The following is a 13,925-nucleotide window of genomic DNA, read 5'->3' on the forward strand; positions in this document are numbered from 1 at the left end:
GGTAGTGCTTGAAGTATTAATTTTAATTCACGTAATCGTGTAATGTGACATGTAAACTTGATTTTTTTTTTCAAATCTTGTGATTGTGCATATATTCTTACATTACTTTTGCCTGTTGTGTTTATACAGACACTGAAAAGTGTGGTTGGAATGAAGGAGACAGACGAGAGGGCGGGGCTGGCCTCACCCAAGATGCCCAGGAAGTGAGTTATCTCTCATTTTGTGGTGTGGTTTTGACTGTTGCTCTCCCCCAACAGAGGGTCCGATATGCTATTGGGCTCACTACAGGTGAGCTATTAGCATTATATCATAGCAACAATATTCTCACACACACACACACACAACCATTGTGTCTTTGATACGCCGATTTATATACTTAAACCCACCCACACAGGCTAAGGTGGCTAAAAGTGGCAAGAAGCTGTTCAGTAAACTAGCAAGTAAAGATGGTCAAACAATGGAAGAACCCAAATCTTCAGGTGAGTTCCAGGGAACAGTTGTTTGAGAGGATAGCACTTACTCATGCAGATGTACCGACTATCGATTTAAATAGTATTGAGACATGACTGTACTGTTATTGATATGTTGTAGGTAACTTTTAGCTATTACGCTGTGACCCAGGGTGCCCGAGTTTCTAATTCGCTACTTTAAATTCTTTATCTCAATTCCGCACATAAATACAGCCTATAGCATGTGGTAAACTAGGCATAAGAAATGGTTACCGTAAAACGTCTGATTAACATCTAATGTCCGCACGTGGTTAAACAAAGAGCCGCCAATCAATGCAGACTGCAAGACACCTTTGACCTTGTGCAGACTAATCTTAAAATTTGTTGGCGGCTCTTTGTTTAACCACGCGTGCTGTGTGTCTCTTAACGCGCGCGGGCATTAGAAACAACCGCACGCTTTATGTGCCTACTGCCAGTGTTTATATTTAAGCGCACGCGGTCAACAGAAACTCCGCACGCACGGTTCATTGTGGTGGTAAGCGGAGGCAGGTGACCCTTCTCGGCCGCCGTAACATTGCCACTCTATTCTTAGCACCAACTTGAACAGTCTAATTTTGCTTGATTTTAATTGGGCGCCAAATGAAGCCATGAAAGCTATTTGTCCTGCAATTTCAATTTCAATGTGGCCGTCACTCTAAAAGAGGGGCTAGTTGAGGCTCATATATTTTTCTCTGTTCTGTTTGTGCGTCAAAGAATTGTTTTTTGTGGCACCTTAATTTTTATGGTATAGTATCGAACCACCGACCAGTGTAGGCAATCCTATTATAGTGACATGTACACGTATGGCAGATGTCATGTGCACATTGTATCACTGAGTATTCTGTTCTATTGTGTAGGTCCTCGAAGGTCATCAAGATTGACCCAGACCCAGAGCAGAGACTCCAAGTTACAAAGAGCATCCTCCGATTATCTCCCTCCTCTTAGTGAGTCAGCGGACAGAACTATAAGCAGAAACACACCTTCTCAGGACTCTTTGTAATAGAACATTGTGTTCTTGTGTTTGGTTTCCAGTTAGTGTGTGTGTGTCTGTTTGTGTTACGATAAATTAAGTGTGCGCATGTTTGAAATATAATGTCACCAAATGAAACAAATGAGGCGCCGTGGATGTTTTACGAGTTCCTGTTAGAAAATTTTCTCGATCTGTGTGTGTTTTTGCGCATGGATTTCTTCCAGTCTCTAAAATCTTAACTCCTAATCATGTATTTCAGCCATGTCACTCTTCGCTGTACAACAGTTGTATAATGATTGTTCCCCTCACAATAATGGTTGCTCTTATGTGATCCAAAATGTGCAGCTCAGCCGCCACATTGTAAATCTGCAGGCAAGACGTTGACTGGAAACAACGTACCAATAAAAGTTTAATACCAAAATAGATACCATAGGATACTGGTCCAATCAGACTTCCATGACTCCCGGTGTCACAGGACACGGCCTCCCCCAGGACAGGAGCTCCGGGGGGGGGGTTCCGTCCTTAGGATAAATCCTCCCCCCGGAGTTTCTGTCCTAGGACAAAAGCTCCTACCCCAGGACCAGAGCTCCCCCATTCTGCGGTGCAGGTGAAAGTCAGTCCACAGGTAATCTGAGAGGACTAGTCTAGGCTACGAAGTAAACAGCCATAAACAAAGCCTAACTAGATGCAATAGATGCTGTATCTATGATGTTATAGATCTCAATACTCAATATATACAACAATGCAAGAGAAAGAAGTAACAATAAATATAACCAAAAGTGCACAAATCATAAAGTGATGCAACCAGAACAAAACCAATTACCTACTGGTTCTTTGCGAATTTTGGCACAGCGATAGTGATACCACTCACTACATTTGTCACACATGACCATATCCTCAAAAGAGTCCGGTCTCTTGCACATGCAGTATATTGTAATGGCAATGGTTTGTGGTGTTGGTCTTTTGGGCATCGCTTTCTTTGTGCGAGGGAACCGTGAGAGTTTGCCCTTCTCAAAGCACTTAATGAGATGTGCTCTCATTTTGGCCTCATCAAACACTAGAGAATCCACATTATCGTTCATAGCAGCGTGATATGCAGCAGCAATGCTAAATAGTCCGCAGTTGTTAGCACCCTCTTGCTGCTGGAGAGCCACCACAGAAATCAACAGCCCATTGCATTGAATTAATGGGCTATACACTTGTGCTATCTGGAGCTCAGTACTTGGGGAAAGCGTTCCATTGAAGCAGCTGTCGTACAAATACAGTTCACCCTTAAACAGAGAAGTGGCAATCCAGTGCTGTCGTTCTTCAACAAAGAAGATTTGCACAGCTGCACGTGTACAAGTAAAATTATCATAATTACATAAACGTTGTCTTACCTGGGCCTTGATTATTGGAAACTGGTGGAAATGCCTTTAATTGGGCCAAGAGAGTATTATAGCAGCCTTCAAACTTAAGGAATTGCATCGATAATAACTGGTGGGCTGCACGCATATGCTTGTCGGAGAGCATACCACCTATTGCACTCAACACTTGTTTGTCAAAGAGCTAGATTTAGATCTAGGGTCTTCAGCCACATCGTTCCCTATAATCATATACACAGAAGTCTAAGAATTGTACAAGATATATACACAGCTTATACAGAATATTCTACCAAGAAAATAGACATGTTATGATAATTATATATTATTACCTGACTCTTTTGTTTCTTCCTAGGAGGTGACTTGCAAGGATCTTTTGTGTCAAGAGGACGCTTATCACGCTTATCTTGCTTTTGAGAGGGTAGGTCAGGCTTTTGAGAGGGTAGGTCAGGTTTTTGAGAGGGTACACCAGGCTTTTGAGAGGGTACATCAGGCTTTTGAGAGGGTAGGTCAGGCTTTTGAAAGGGTATACATCAGGCTTTTGAGAGGGTATATCAGGCTTTTGAGAGGGTACATCAGGCTTTTGAGAGGGTAGGTCAGGCTTTTGAGAGGGTAGGTCAGGATTTTGAGAGGGTACGTCAGGCATTCGTTTATTCTTAGGAGGTGATTTGACTGGAGAAGAGTGGTTGTCTTCAGAGCCAGGAAGAGTGTTTTCTTCATCGTTGGTTTCTGTAAAATGTTTTAAGCATAATTATATAGCAAGGAACACGACAGAAGGAGGTTATTGCTAGCCACACTTTACCTGGAGAGTAGTATTCCTTTAGCAGTACCCCATTGTAACACTTTTTCAATACTTTGCCGCTCCCAGACTGCAACTCGTATCTACCCTTGTCAAGGATCTTATGGACAATATATGGACCTTTCCAGGTGCAGTCCATTTTCCCTCCCATTCGATGAGAATTGGCCATATTCTTTAGCATGACACTGCTGCCAACTGGATAACTCTACGACAAAAATGGAAAAAAATAAGCTAAAGTTTGCTATATAAAATAATACCTTCAAAGAGTTATGCTTGTTGTCATACTGCTGCTTCTGTTTTTGCTGTGCAGCAGCAATGTTCTCCTTGGCATTGAGGTGACAGCAGTCACGAATTTCCATCAACCTTCGGAGAATTCCATCCATGTCTTCTCCGTCTTCTTCATTTTCAGTCTCCTCTCCACTCAATTGGTCAGCATCTCCTCTATCTTCTATAGCGTCGGCACCATCTCGTTGATCCATATCAAAAGTAACAGCTTTCCGCGGGTGGCGATTGAACATTAGGAAAAAGGGTGTGTACTTTGATGACGCCTATACAATCAAAAAATAACATATGCATGCATGATAATTATAATAATTAAAATTTTACCTGTTTTGATATGCGATAGGCATAAAGAGCAGCAGAGAGATGCTGATCCCAGTCATCAGTACTAGAATCGATTACCTTCTTGAGAGTGTTCACTAGAGTCTGGTTGAAGCGTTCATCAAGGCCATTAATTTGTTTGTGGGTGGTAAGCACTTGATACGCAGTGCTGTATGTCAGTCAACTGAAAAAGTCGGGTGTTGATTTTGTTGACAAACTCTCTTCCTTGGTCTGATTGAATCACTTTTGGCCACCCATGCCTGCAAAATGTGTCAAACAGAAATTTTGCTACACCTTCTGCTGATTTTGATGGGAGTGGGGCAGCCTCAGGCCACTTAGAGAAATAGTCTGAAAGGGTGATAATGTACTTGTTTCCAGAGCTTGTTTCAGGTAGAGGTCCTACCAAGTCAATACCAACTCTGTACCAGACCTTTGTCACAGGGATGGGGTGTAGTTCTGCTCTGGGCTTCTGCAGTTGGTGATTCGTTCGTTGGCATTTGTCGCAGTGCTTGCAGGGCTGTATGACGTCAGCATGTAGGCCTTTCCAGTAGAAATCCTGAGCAACCTACATGCATGAAACAGATATAATTATACTTTATAAGATATGATGATAAATATACCTTTCCATAGGTCTTGTCTCTCCCAAAATGCATCCCATCCAGTCCATCGTGGCACATGTTTAGTATCCTGCTTTTCTCCTCTTGCTTCACCACAACTCTTCTCATTCTATGCATGCCAGTGCTGTCCTTCTCAGGCAGGTATAAGCATTGTTGCTGCAGAGCATATCTTTGAGCTTTGTCTCTTATACTTCTCTTGTCATTAGTGGAAAGCCCGTCTCTGTATTTCTTCTGGCCAGCATTGCTGGCAGCAGTCTTGTACAGCAGTATGTCCTCATACTCTTGTTGAGTAGCCATTCTGATTGCTAACAGTCTATACATTTCGCATGCACGCGCACGCTTATTATACTAAAGCCTTGACAGGTTTTGACAGGGTACATGTACCCGGATGATATATCCTGGGGGCGGGGATTCTGTCCTAGGACGAAACCACCGGGGGGAGGCATTGTCCTAAGACCGCAGGCTCCGGGGGAGAAACTGTCGCCCGGAGGTTCTATCCTATGACACCGGGTCATTACACTCAAAATATAAACCAGATCCAGTACTTTCATATTCTATAATGTATTGAAGAGGATCTATAGAGCATAGATACAGTATCTATGTATCTACATGTGCTCGCGCACTAGCTTCTGAACCATTGCGCATGCATGTCAAGTAGAGCTCAATGATGCGAGTCTTGAGAATGTTTCCTTTTCAGTTTTGTATATACTGTCTACGTACTAGCTGCCACTGTTATATTAGTCTACAATTGCTTTGCTATTAATAAACTGCACAGACTGTGTTAAATTAATGGCTGACGACTGCACTACCTATTGCAAAGACCCAGTGGAGAGTTTGACAAATGCAGCTCCCCCAACCTACTCCCAAGTGGTGAGGAATACTCCATACCAACCAACCAACACTGTAATATTAGCAGAGGTTCAAAAATCACCAAATATTATTATGGCCTCTCGTGCATCAGCCTCGACTGTCGTCACTGCTAATAGTGGAGCTCTTCTTGCAAATGATTTGTCACTCTCAGAGCAAGTACATAGCAGAATAAAAGTTATCACGATAATTGTAATAATGTCGGCAGTCATCTTTTCTCCCCTCGGGACTCCTCTGCTGGTGCTTGTCTTTTTACCAAGTATATATTGCATCTGTAAGGTAAGATGTTAATTATTGCATGAGATGTTGCGTTAAAATAATTATACACTATACCATATAGCGGGTAATTTTCGGGGGACAAAATATTCGTGGTTCAGCAATATTGAGACATTTCGTGGGTAATATTTTCGTGGTAGCTGCTTGCACTGCAGGTAAAGGTATAGGCAAGGTCGCTTCATTCGTGGGTAAAATATTCGTGGTCAAACCTCCAACCACGAAAACCATGCACGAATATTTTGCCCCACGAAAATTACACGCTATACGGTATATAGTAACCATACTGTGGCATTGAACATCATTACTGCATGTATATAAGGCACAACATAAAAATATTTTCGCTGGTATATGGCTGTATATATATTCAGAGGTGGAAAATTTGTTTAGAGGGAAGATTCAGTGCTATATAATTAATAGTATGGCTAAGAGTGCAATATGGGATTAATAGCACGTACGAGTAACAAGCAATGGCAAGGACACTAATTGCACAAGGTGCAGAACCTTGCCAGTGCTTGTTATGAGTGCCTTATTGCACGAGTAGCCATACTATTGATTGTTAATCGTTTGTTATGCAGTTTTAAGGACATTTTTAGCTGCAGTTTCAGTAAAAAAATTAGCCGCGGCCGTTATTCGAACGTGCGGTCGTCAAGGCAGTAATTGCACGTCGTCATTAACGACGTGCAATTACTGATACGCGATTAACCGAATAGCCGCGGTTGACGCTTTGAAGCGTCAATACGTGAATAGCTGGTAGCCGCGGTTGACGCTTTGAAGCGTCAACCGCACATTACTCTAATCTTAATTAATTTGTGGTGAGCTACAACCTTCCTGAGCTCCACAGCTTTGCAAGGCTTCTCTCGAAGGTCAACAGAAGCCGTACTGAGTCCGATCACCATAGGTTAGCAATCAAAAATTTGCTGAAATTTTCATGTGAAATTTGTATTTCAATATCAATCTCAAAAGTGAACATACATTATAATAAATACAATTACAATTAATTCTATGGTACAACAATGACTAAGAGGCCTCTGTACACAGGGGATGAGGTACTCCTAGGTATCCTGGATAGTAGTCACAGTGAGTAGACCTTCTCAGACCCATACGATGGTGGTGGTTCCATGGCAGATAGCAGTGACGATAGTTTCACAGACCTGCATGAGGAAGAAGGAGTATTACCAACCAAGCAGACCACCTCTAGAATCAATTGTTCTTACACACAGTAGAACATAACCTCCTCAGAGACAAACACCAGCCAACAAGCCAGCCATAAAGAAATTGAATTTTAAATGTACCTTTGTTTGGGGTGGTGCCTAAAAGATCAAAAGATTATCATGCAATCAATACACACACTAAATTGAATAATAACATTCAGCCACATAATTATAATTGAATTGCTATAACAGACAGCACACTAAAAATTAGGAATGTACAGGCACTAACTCACAAGCCAACAAACCTAAAAAAGTCTATTGAGAATGGCCATACACAAAGTACAGTACATCTCATACAAGGGTGCCAAATAATTATGAATCATGCAACCTTAGACATAATTATGTATAGGCTCCCACAAGCAAACTTACATGCAATGGAACTCATAGGCACATATAAAGCAATTGTGATCCTACAACAAACTGGGAGTTCATAAAAAGATTCAACTTTGGGCACAGAAGAATTACAATGCATATCACAGGCAAACACACAAGCCAACTAATCACACAAGCCAACTAATGACAAATTATGACCTAATCCTAGCTGGGGAGCATAACACAACCAATAAGCCTATTATGTTGGGAAGAAAATGTCCTTACACAAGTAAACAGTACACTCATAAGCCCAACAGCCTTTGCTTTCCCCTGAAAAGGTCAGAACATTATTATGCAATCAACCTCTATACAAGTCATGTACAGTGAGCCTGATAGTAGTGAGCCTAATTGATTAGTAGCCTAATTGAATTGTAACCTTGGAAGCAAGCAGAACTTCACACAAGCCTAGGCATAAGAATTAACTTTTGGCAGCACTGATAATGTAAATTGTTAGCAACATAAAGTATCATGCCACAGGCACACACGCACGCACGGGCGGGCGGGCACGCGCACACACACACACACACACATGCACGCACACACGCACACACACGCGGGCACCAATAGTGAATACACATGCAGCTATTAACAGAATACATTGTGGATGAGACCAACAGATAGCTAAGCATAACACCTTTACATTGCAACACTGCTGAGCGTACATATATAGGCTTCTGTATTTTAAACTCGGGCTTCAACATACTGCTGGAGCAAGTATACTTTACAAGCTACGTAGGTAAGCGTATAGTATTATCAGCTAAAAACATACGCACACAAAGCTTACCTCTAAAGTAATCTCTCGCTCTGTCCTTGGCTGGTTGACTCTTCGACTGTTCAGATAGAACTACAAGGTAGCTTGAAGAGAACTGTTACTGTTACTAAGGGGTGCATCTTTCTTTGCCACACTGAAACAAATAAATTGAATATCAAACACTGTACACTACACTCTAAAAACAGGCTCTAAACTAACTCAGCTTCTACACCAGTATACTTTACACACTCATAAGCTATCTAGGCAAGTGCATAAGCATATTAAATCAGCTCAGAGGCTTCTGAAGGCTTATACTAGCTACATAATGCTTGCTATATACACACACAAAGCTTACCTCTGAAGTGACCCCTTGCTCTGGCCCTTGGCTGGTTGACTGTTTCGTTGGAAACCAGGAGATCCTGACACAGTAACTACTGTAGACTACTTTAGTAAGAAGTTGAATAAAGAAAACTGTCACTGTTTCCAAGTTATGCATCTTTCTTTGCTAGAGGCGAATGCTGAAAAAGAGAAAATAATTTGAATATCAAACGTTGTCGACTACACTCTAAAAACAGGCTCTAAACTCACAAAGCTACTCTTCCAGTATATTTCACACACTCAGAGGCTATCTAGGTAGGTGGACAAGCATATTAAATCAGCTCAAAAGGCTTCTAAAGGCTAAACTAGGAAAATGATGATCGCTATACACACACAGAGCTTACTTGTGAAATGATCCTTCGCTGGGGCCTTGGCTGGTATACTCCTCCGTTCAAAACTTAGAGATCCTGGCAGAGTAGCTATTCTAGACTAGTTTGCAACAAAGTTGCCTGCAGAAAACTACTACTGCTTCTTAGCTACGCATCTTTCTTTGCTAAGAGCTGATAATGAAAGTAATTTAAAATTAATTAGATTTTGGTTCCGCGGTGGGCGGTACTACGTATGAAATCATAACCGCGGCTATTCGGTTAATCACTGTACAAATCACAGTGAATAATAGGACAACATGCGATTATCATAATAAAAATAATATATAGTGTCGATCTGTAAGATAGCTCGAAGCCAATTAATGACATAATGATTATAAGTTCATCAGCTATAATTTATAGGATCCAGATTTAGAACTATACATGTATATATATATACTCTACTCTAGATATTATTTAGACTATATATATATACAGCGTTACATATATGCATGAGAATTAAGGAAATCCCCAAAAATTACCCTTCAATCCCTACTGAACTGTTTATTATCTCAGCGCATACTTTAGCTCTCTGGATTGTCGCTGTTTATTATCACAGCAGCTGCTATTTACTATCACAGCATAGTTTTACTTTTAGTTCTCGATCGACATTGTTTTAACAGCTTGTAATCATTTGCACATTCATGATCAAGCAACAACATAAATAGCAGTTATAACACATTGTCAAGCACAAGGAATGTACATGGCTTATACTCTGAAGCCCGCGGGGGCCTGTAGGCCTTTGTCTTGAGGTAATGCCCTATTAATTGGCACCATTACAAGACAGTGCTTGTTGAAATTTTAAATGAGAAGTTTGGAGGTCTCTATAGCTAAGCTAACACTTTATGTCATAGATATAATGTTTGCCTTAGGCCTAAGAGTTAGTATCAATTTTATCACTGCAGGCAAAAATTGATCTCAAGCAGGGAAGATTAACAAAAGCAAAGGAACACTCTGCTACCGCCAGCCTTTTCGTCGTGATAGGATTTATAATCAGTTCTGTTTGCGTGACTGTTTTATTTCTTGTCATCTCACTAATTACTGTTATTGTTTTAATTTAACTGCATGGTATTATTAATACATGTGTGGTATTATAATGTTGCTATTGAATACAGGTGGTGTCAACTCAACCTATAATTATTAGTCATTTTATGATAGTCGAAAAGTTACGTAGCCAATCCAATATCATAGATACAGTCATGTTACAGTGCACTGCATGCAGTCTGCAGCAACCAGATCCTATATCTATACATACAATGTTATAATTATGACACACAGTATAATTATATAACTTCATACAGGCAGGCCACAAGTGTAAGCCTCGATTTGAGGCCGTGTATATTCGGGTGTCGAGTGAAAACTTGTTATACGTACAGCTGGCCCAGGGCCTAGAGAAGTTGTATCAAATCCTGTGCATCAGAGTGATCAATTATTCACTGTTCCACAATAATTTGTTCACTTTGATTCGATTCATCAATATAAATTAATACATAATCACTGTATATTATCTACAACAAATACACAAGTCGCTCGCTAGCGCTCACCCAAACTTATGCTCTGCATGCAAGAAAAAGTAAAGCCTGGGATGAAGCTCCAATTTTGTTTGCATATAAGTAAAAACCAATATTCAAACTATCAAATCACCATTAGTGCTGCGTGTCTGTCTGCATGTACTGTCTGTCTCCAGACTGAGGAGGTACAGAGTATACAGACTGAGTGCTTTTATGCACCTTTTGGTATCACATATATAGCCCGGTAAACCACAAATAGTAACATGCAAACCACAGGCTGCTTACAGGCAAGGAGGAATTTGTGATGTTGTCTTGTTGAGCTCCTTAAAGGATGTGTTCAATAGAAAATTCAAGATCTAAGGCTTACAGTAAGGACATGCATAAGGTGGAGGATGATACACCAGAGGTGTGACCTAGGGTTATCTTACAAAACTGTCAGTAGCTGAAAATCTCAATATGAACCCCTCTACTGTATGCAAGACTGTGAGGCTTTTTTAGGAAACTAGTACGGTTGAAAACAAAACTATTACTGACTAAAAGACTTGAAGTGCCAGAGTGAGATGAAATTGTTTTTCTTCAGTGAAGCTGTTTTAGAAACGCCTAGACTTGCAGTCTGTAGCCTGTAGCCTGTGGTTTGCATGCATGTTACTATTTGTGGTTTACAATGTGATACCAGCTTGTTGCAAAGGTGCATAAAAGCACTGTAAAAGGAGTAAGCAAAAAAATGCAGCTGCCGCTACCATACTGTAGACAGTGCCAAGTTCACAAATTGTTTTTTTTTGCACTCATAACCTTTTACCAACTTTTATGTGAATTGCTGCCCATGGGCACAATAATTAATTACACCGAAGCTCGACAAGACTGACTCTTGAGGCCGGTCAGAGCAGCTCAGATGGGGGGACGTAATACGTACAGGTACACCATGCAACAGCTGACTTGCTAGAAGTAAGTAGTAGAAAGTTGTTTTTCACCAATTTTTATTCATGAGGTCACACAGGCACATTAAACGTGAACAATTAAGCAAGAATGATAACGTTGTTCTTCCTGTTAGGGCTGTGCACCCAGTTCTTTTGGCATACTGCGGGCTGTAATTGAAATGGCTACATTGAAAATCATAATTATTCCTGAAACACAATTCGCGCCTGCTCGCCCCAAACATGCTCTGCATCCGCGCTCCTAGTATATATGCATTAAATGCATGCATATAATAAGCCAAAAAGTAAAGGCGACTTGCCTTCAATGCCTAAAGCGCCGAAACAAATTAATTAAAGCAACCATTGGCGTTTTTAGGATCCGAAAAATTGTGTGCAGTCCGAGTGGATTGTAATTACGTCAACTACGGTCTCACATATACTACCACCCACGCACTTATATTGCACAAAAATTAATATCACCAGCCTCGAGTAAAAAACACATCTCTGGCCTGCTAAAAGTTTATTCCCACGCATTTACGTAGTTTGTGGTTGGTTGTAATTGTTCCGTTGGGACAACTCTTTGATAGGTATATAGCTGTTCACGAGCTCATGGGCTCCTGCATGGTAGTCTCATGAATCAGCCGCCCTTAAGACCCAAAATAAGGGCAGCTGATTCCATGTGAGTTTAGTAAGCTATACTGTATAGTCTCTTTCCGCATGCAACAATGGCATGGCCATGCAAACCCGCCTCCAGTCCAAATCAGTACACTGTCTCTCATAAAAAGAAGCCTTAGTTAACTATAATAATTATGCCCCACACATGCAGGTGAATGCATGTGGTTGTAGAATATAATATGTACAAGGGAAAACCCATCTATATAATTATTCTGTTGTCAGTGCAGCTGACACTTAGCAATGCCTTGTGGTTGAGATCTGGTTGTATAGGGATGCTAATTACTCAACATTGAGGACGCTATAGGATAGAGACACAGAGGTATCTTTAAAAACTCTGTTTCACAGCATGACATTTTTTCAATTGGTATACATGGTATTGTATAATTATATAGCAGTCTCATCACAGGAAGTCTCAGCAGACAGACAGGGAGCTTCATGCAGACTGAACTGTTCTGGAGACTAGGGAAGAGATCAGTATCCTATCCTTGCAAGTATTGATCAGATATTTGCATTGTGATTATCTCAGTAGCCCCAGTGTTGCATGCTAAAGTTATAGTAAAATTTGAAACAATTTTTAGTGTAAGTGTATCAGAGATACACTTACACTAAAAATTGTTTCTATAACTTAAACCTACCAGACAAACCAAAGTGGCTAAAGAAGCTATTCAGTAAACTATAGCAAGCACGCATGCATGATCCGAACCCACGTCTTCAAGTGAGTTCAAGGGAACAGTCATTTGAGAGGTTAAAACTAATTCTATACAAATGAGAGGGTGTCTCAAATTGATATACGTTGATAATAATTTTATATTATGGTGACTGTTGCATGTGGTTGGAATGAAGGAGGTCTTTTCTGCATGCAAACACTGTTTTAAGTCATGCAATGTGCATGCATATCGTGTGCACTTGTTAACATTTTTTCCATAGGTCCGCAGAGGTCATCAATTGACTTAGAAATTGGACAGTATCTGCATGCATGTTGTGCAGTTCACTTCCTCAGGCCTGTGAAGGAGGCTATAGTGAGGAGTGAGAATTTAAGAGGAGCTATAGTTTCACTGACATACATAATTAACGGCCAATTTCTAAAACAAATAATTTTTTCCGCGGACAAACTCCATGCAGCTGTTAATTTCCTTTTGTGACAAAACCACACCCTTCCCTTATCGTTAACCTCTAAGACCTTTAATTTTGTTGTTAAGTAAATTATTGAGTACTTTAACAAACTATTATTATGAGTAAGTGAACTCCTACTTATACGTGTACATGCACATTTCTCACAGAACCTGCTGACCCAGTTTGTCGTATTGAGATATGATGCGCGATGGTCCCAGACTGAGTCAGTCTAGAGTTATCTATCAGGTAAGAGAAGTTGATCCCAATTCACCAAATCACTAAAGATCAGTGAGTCTAACTGTGTAACATGCAGATTGAGAGTTAATGAAGATATATATTTGTTACAGCCCTCCATTGCATTCTTGACAGAGACTAATATATAATATAATTATATTAGGTGCTGTACTAAATCTAGCTCAGAGATGATCGAAAGTGACATTTGACATATATAATAGGCAATTCTAAGCAAGCAACGTATACCCCATATGACAATGCATATGCATGCAACGCAAAGCAAAAGATTGATAGGCATAGTCTAGCTAGTGTGCGAGCTTGAAGAGAAGAGCTTGCAAAGGACGTCGAACGCATAGCCTTTGTACTAAGAAAGCTCCTGAGCATCTGTAGGAGACCGTTTGTGCGTTGCTCCACTATATAGCC

At 40.6% G+C, this 13,925-nt stretch overlaps 1 protein-coding gene and 2 long non-coding RNA genes across 3 annotated transcripts in view; 1 reads left to right on the forward strand and 2 right to left on the reverse strand.

Moving 5' to 3' along the window:
* The window catches only part of LOC135339627 (bridge-like lipid transfer protein family member 2), a 45,853-nt gene extending 44,253 nt beyond the window's left edge, over positions 1–1,600 (forward strand). The window contains exons 54-57 of the mRNA XM_064535780.1: positions 130–203; positions 258–288; positions 395–479; positions 1,346–1,600. Of these exons, the coding sequence (XP_064391850.1) occupies positions 130–203; positions 258–288; positions 395–479; positions 1,346–1,488 (333 nt within the window). The 3' untranslated portion in view covers positions 1,489–1,600. The remainder of the gene's footprint in view (positions 1–129; positions 204–257; positions 289–394; positions 480–1,345) is intronic.
* Positions 1,601–2,226: 626 nt separating this feature from the next.
* Positions 2,227–3,305, reverse strand: LOC135339871 (uncharacterized). Its single transcript, XR_010396101.1, has 3 exons — positions 3,152–3,305; positions 2,838–3,043; positions 2,227–2,788 (listed from the first exon to the last, which is right to left on the reverse strand). It is a non-coding gene; the product is annotated as an uncharacterized LOC135339871 (long non-coding RNA).
* Positions 3,306–6,891: 3,586 nt separating this feature from the next.
* LOC135339846 (uncharacterized) lies at positions 6,892–9,272 on the reverse strand. The gene is made up of 4 exons (XR_010396059.1): positions 9,035–9,272; positions 8,668–8,830; positions 8,346–8,466; positions 6,892–7,129 (listed from the first exon to the last, which is right to left on the reverse strand). It is a non-coding gene; the product is annotated as an uncharacterized LOC135339846 (long non-coding RNA).
* Between the last annotated feature and the right edge of the window lie 4,653 nt (positions 9,273–13,925).

Source organism: Halichondria panicea, chromosome 8, assembly GCF_963675165.1.
Source record: "Halichondria panicea chromosome 8, odHalPani1.1, whole genome shotgun sequence".
Taxonomy (NCBI): domain Eukaryota; kingdom Metazoa; phylum Porifera; class Demospongiae; order Suberitida; family Halichondriidae; genus Halichondria; species Halichondria panicea.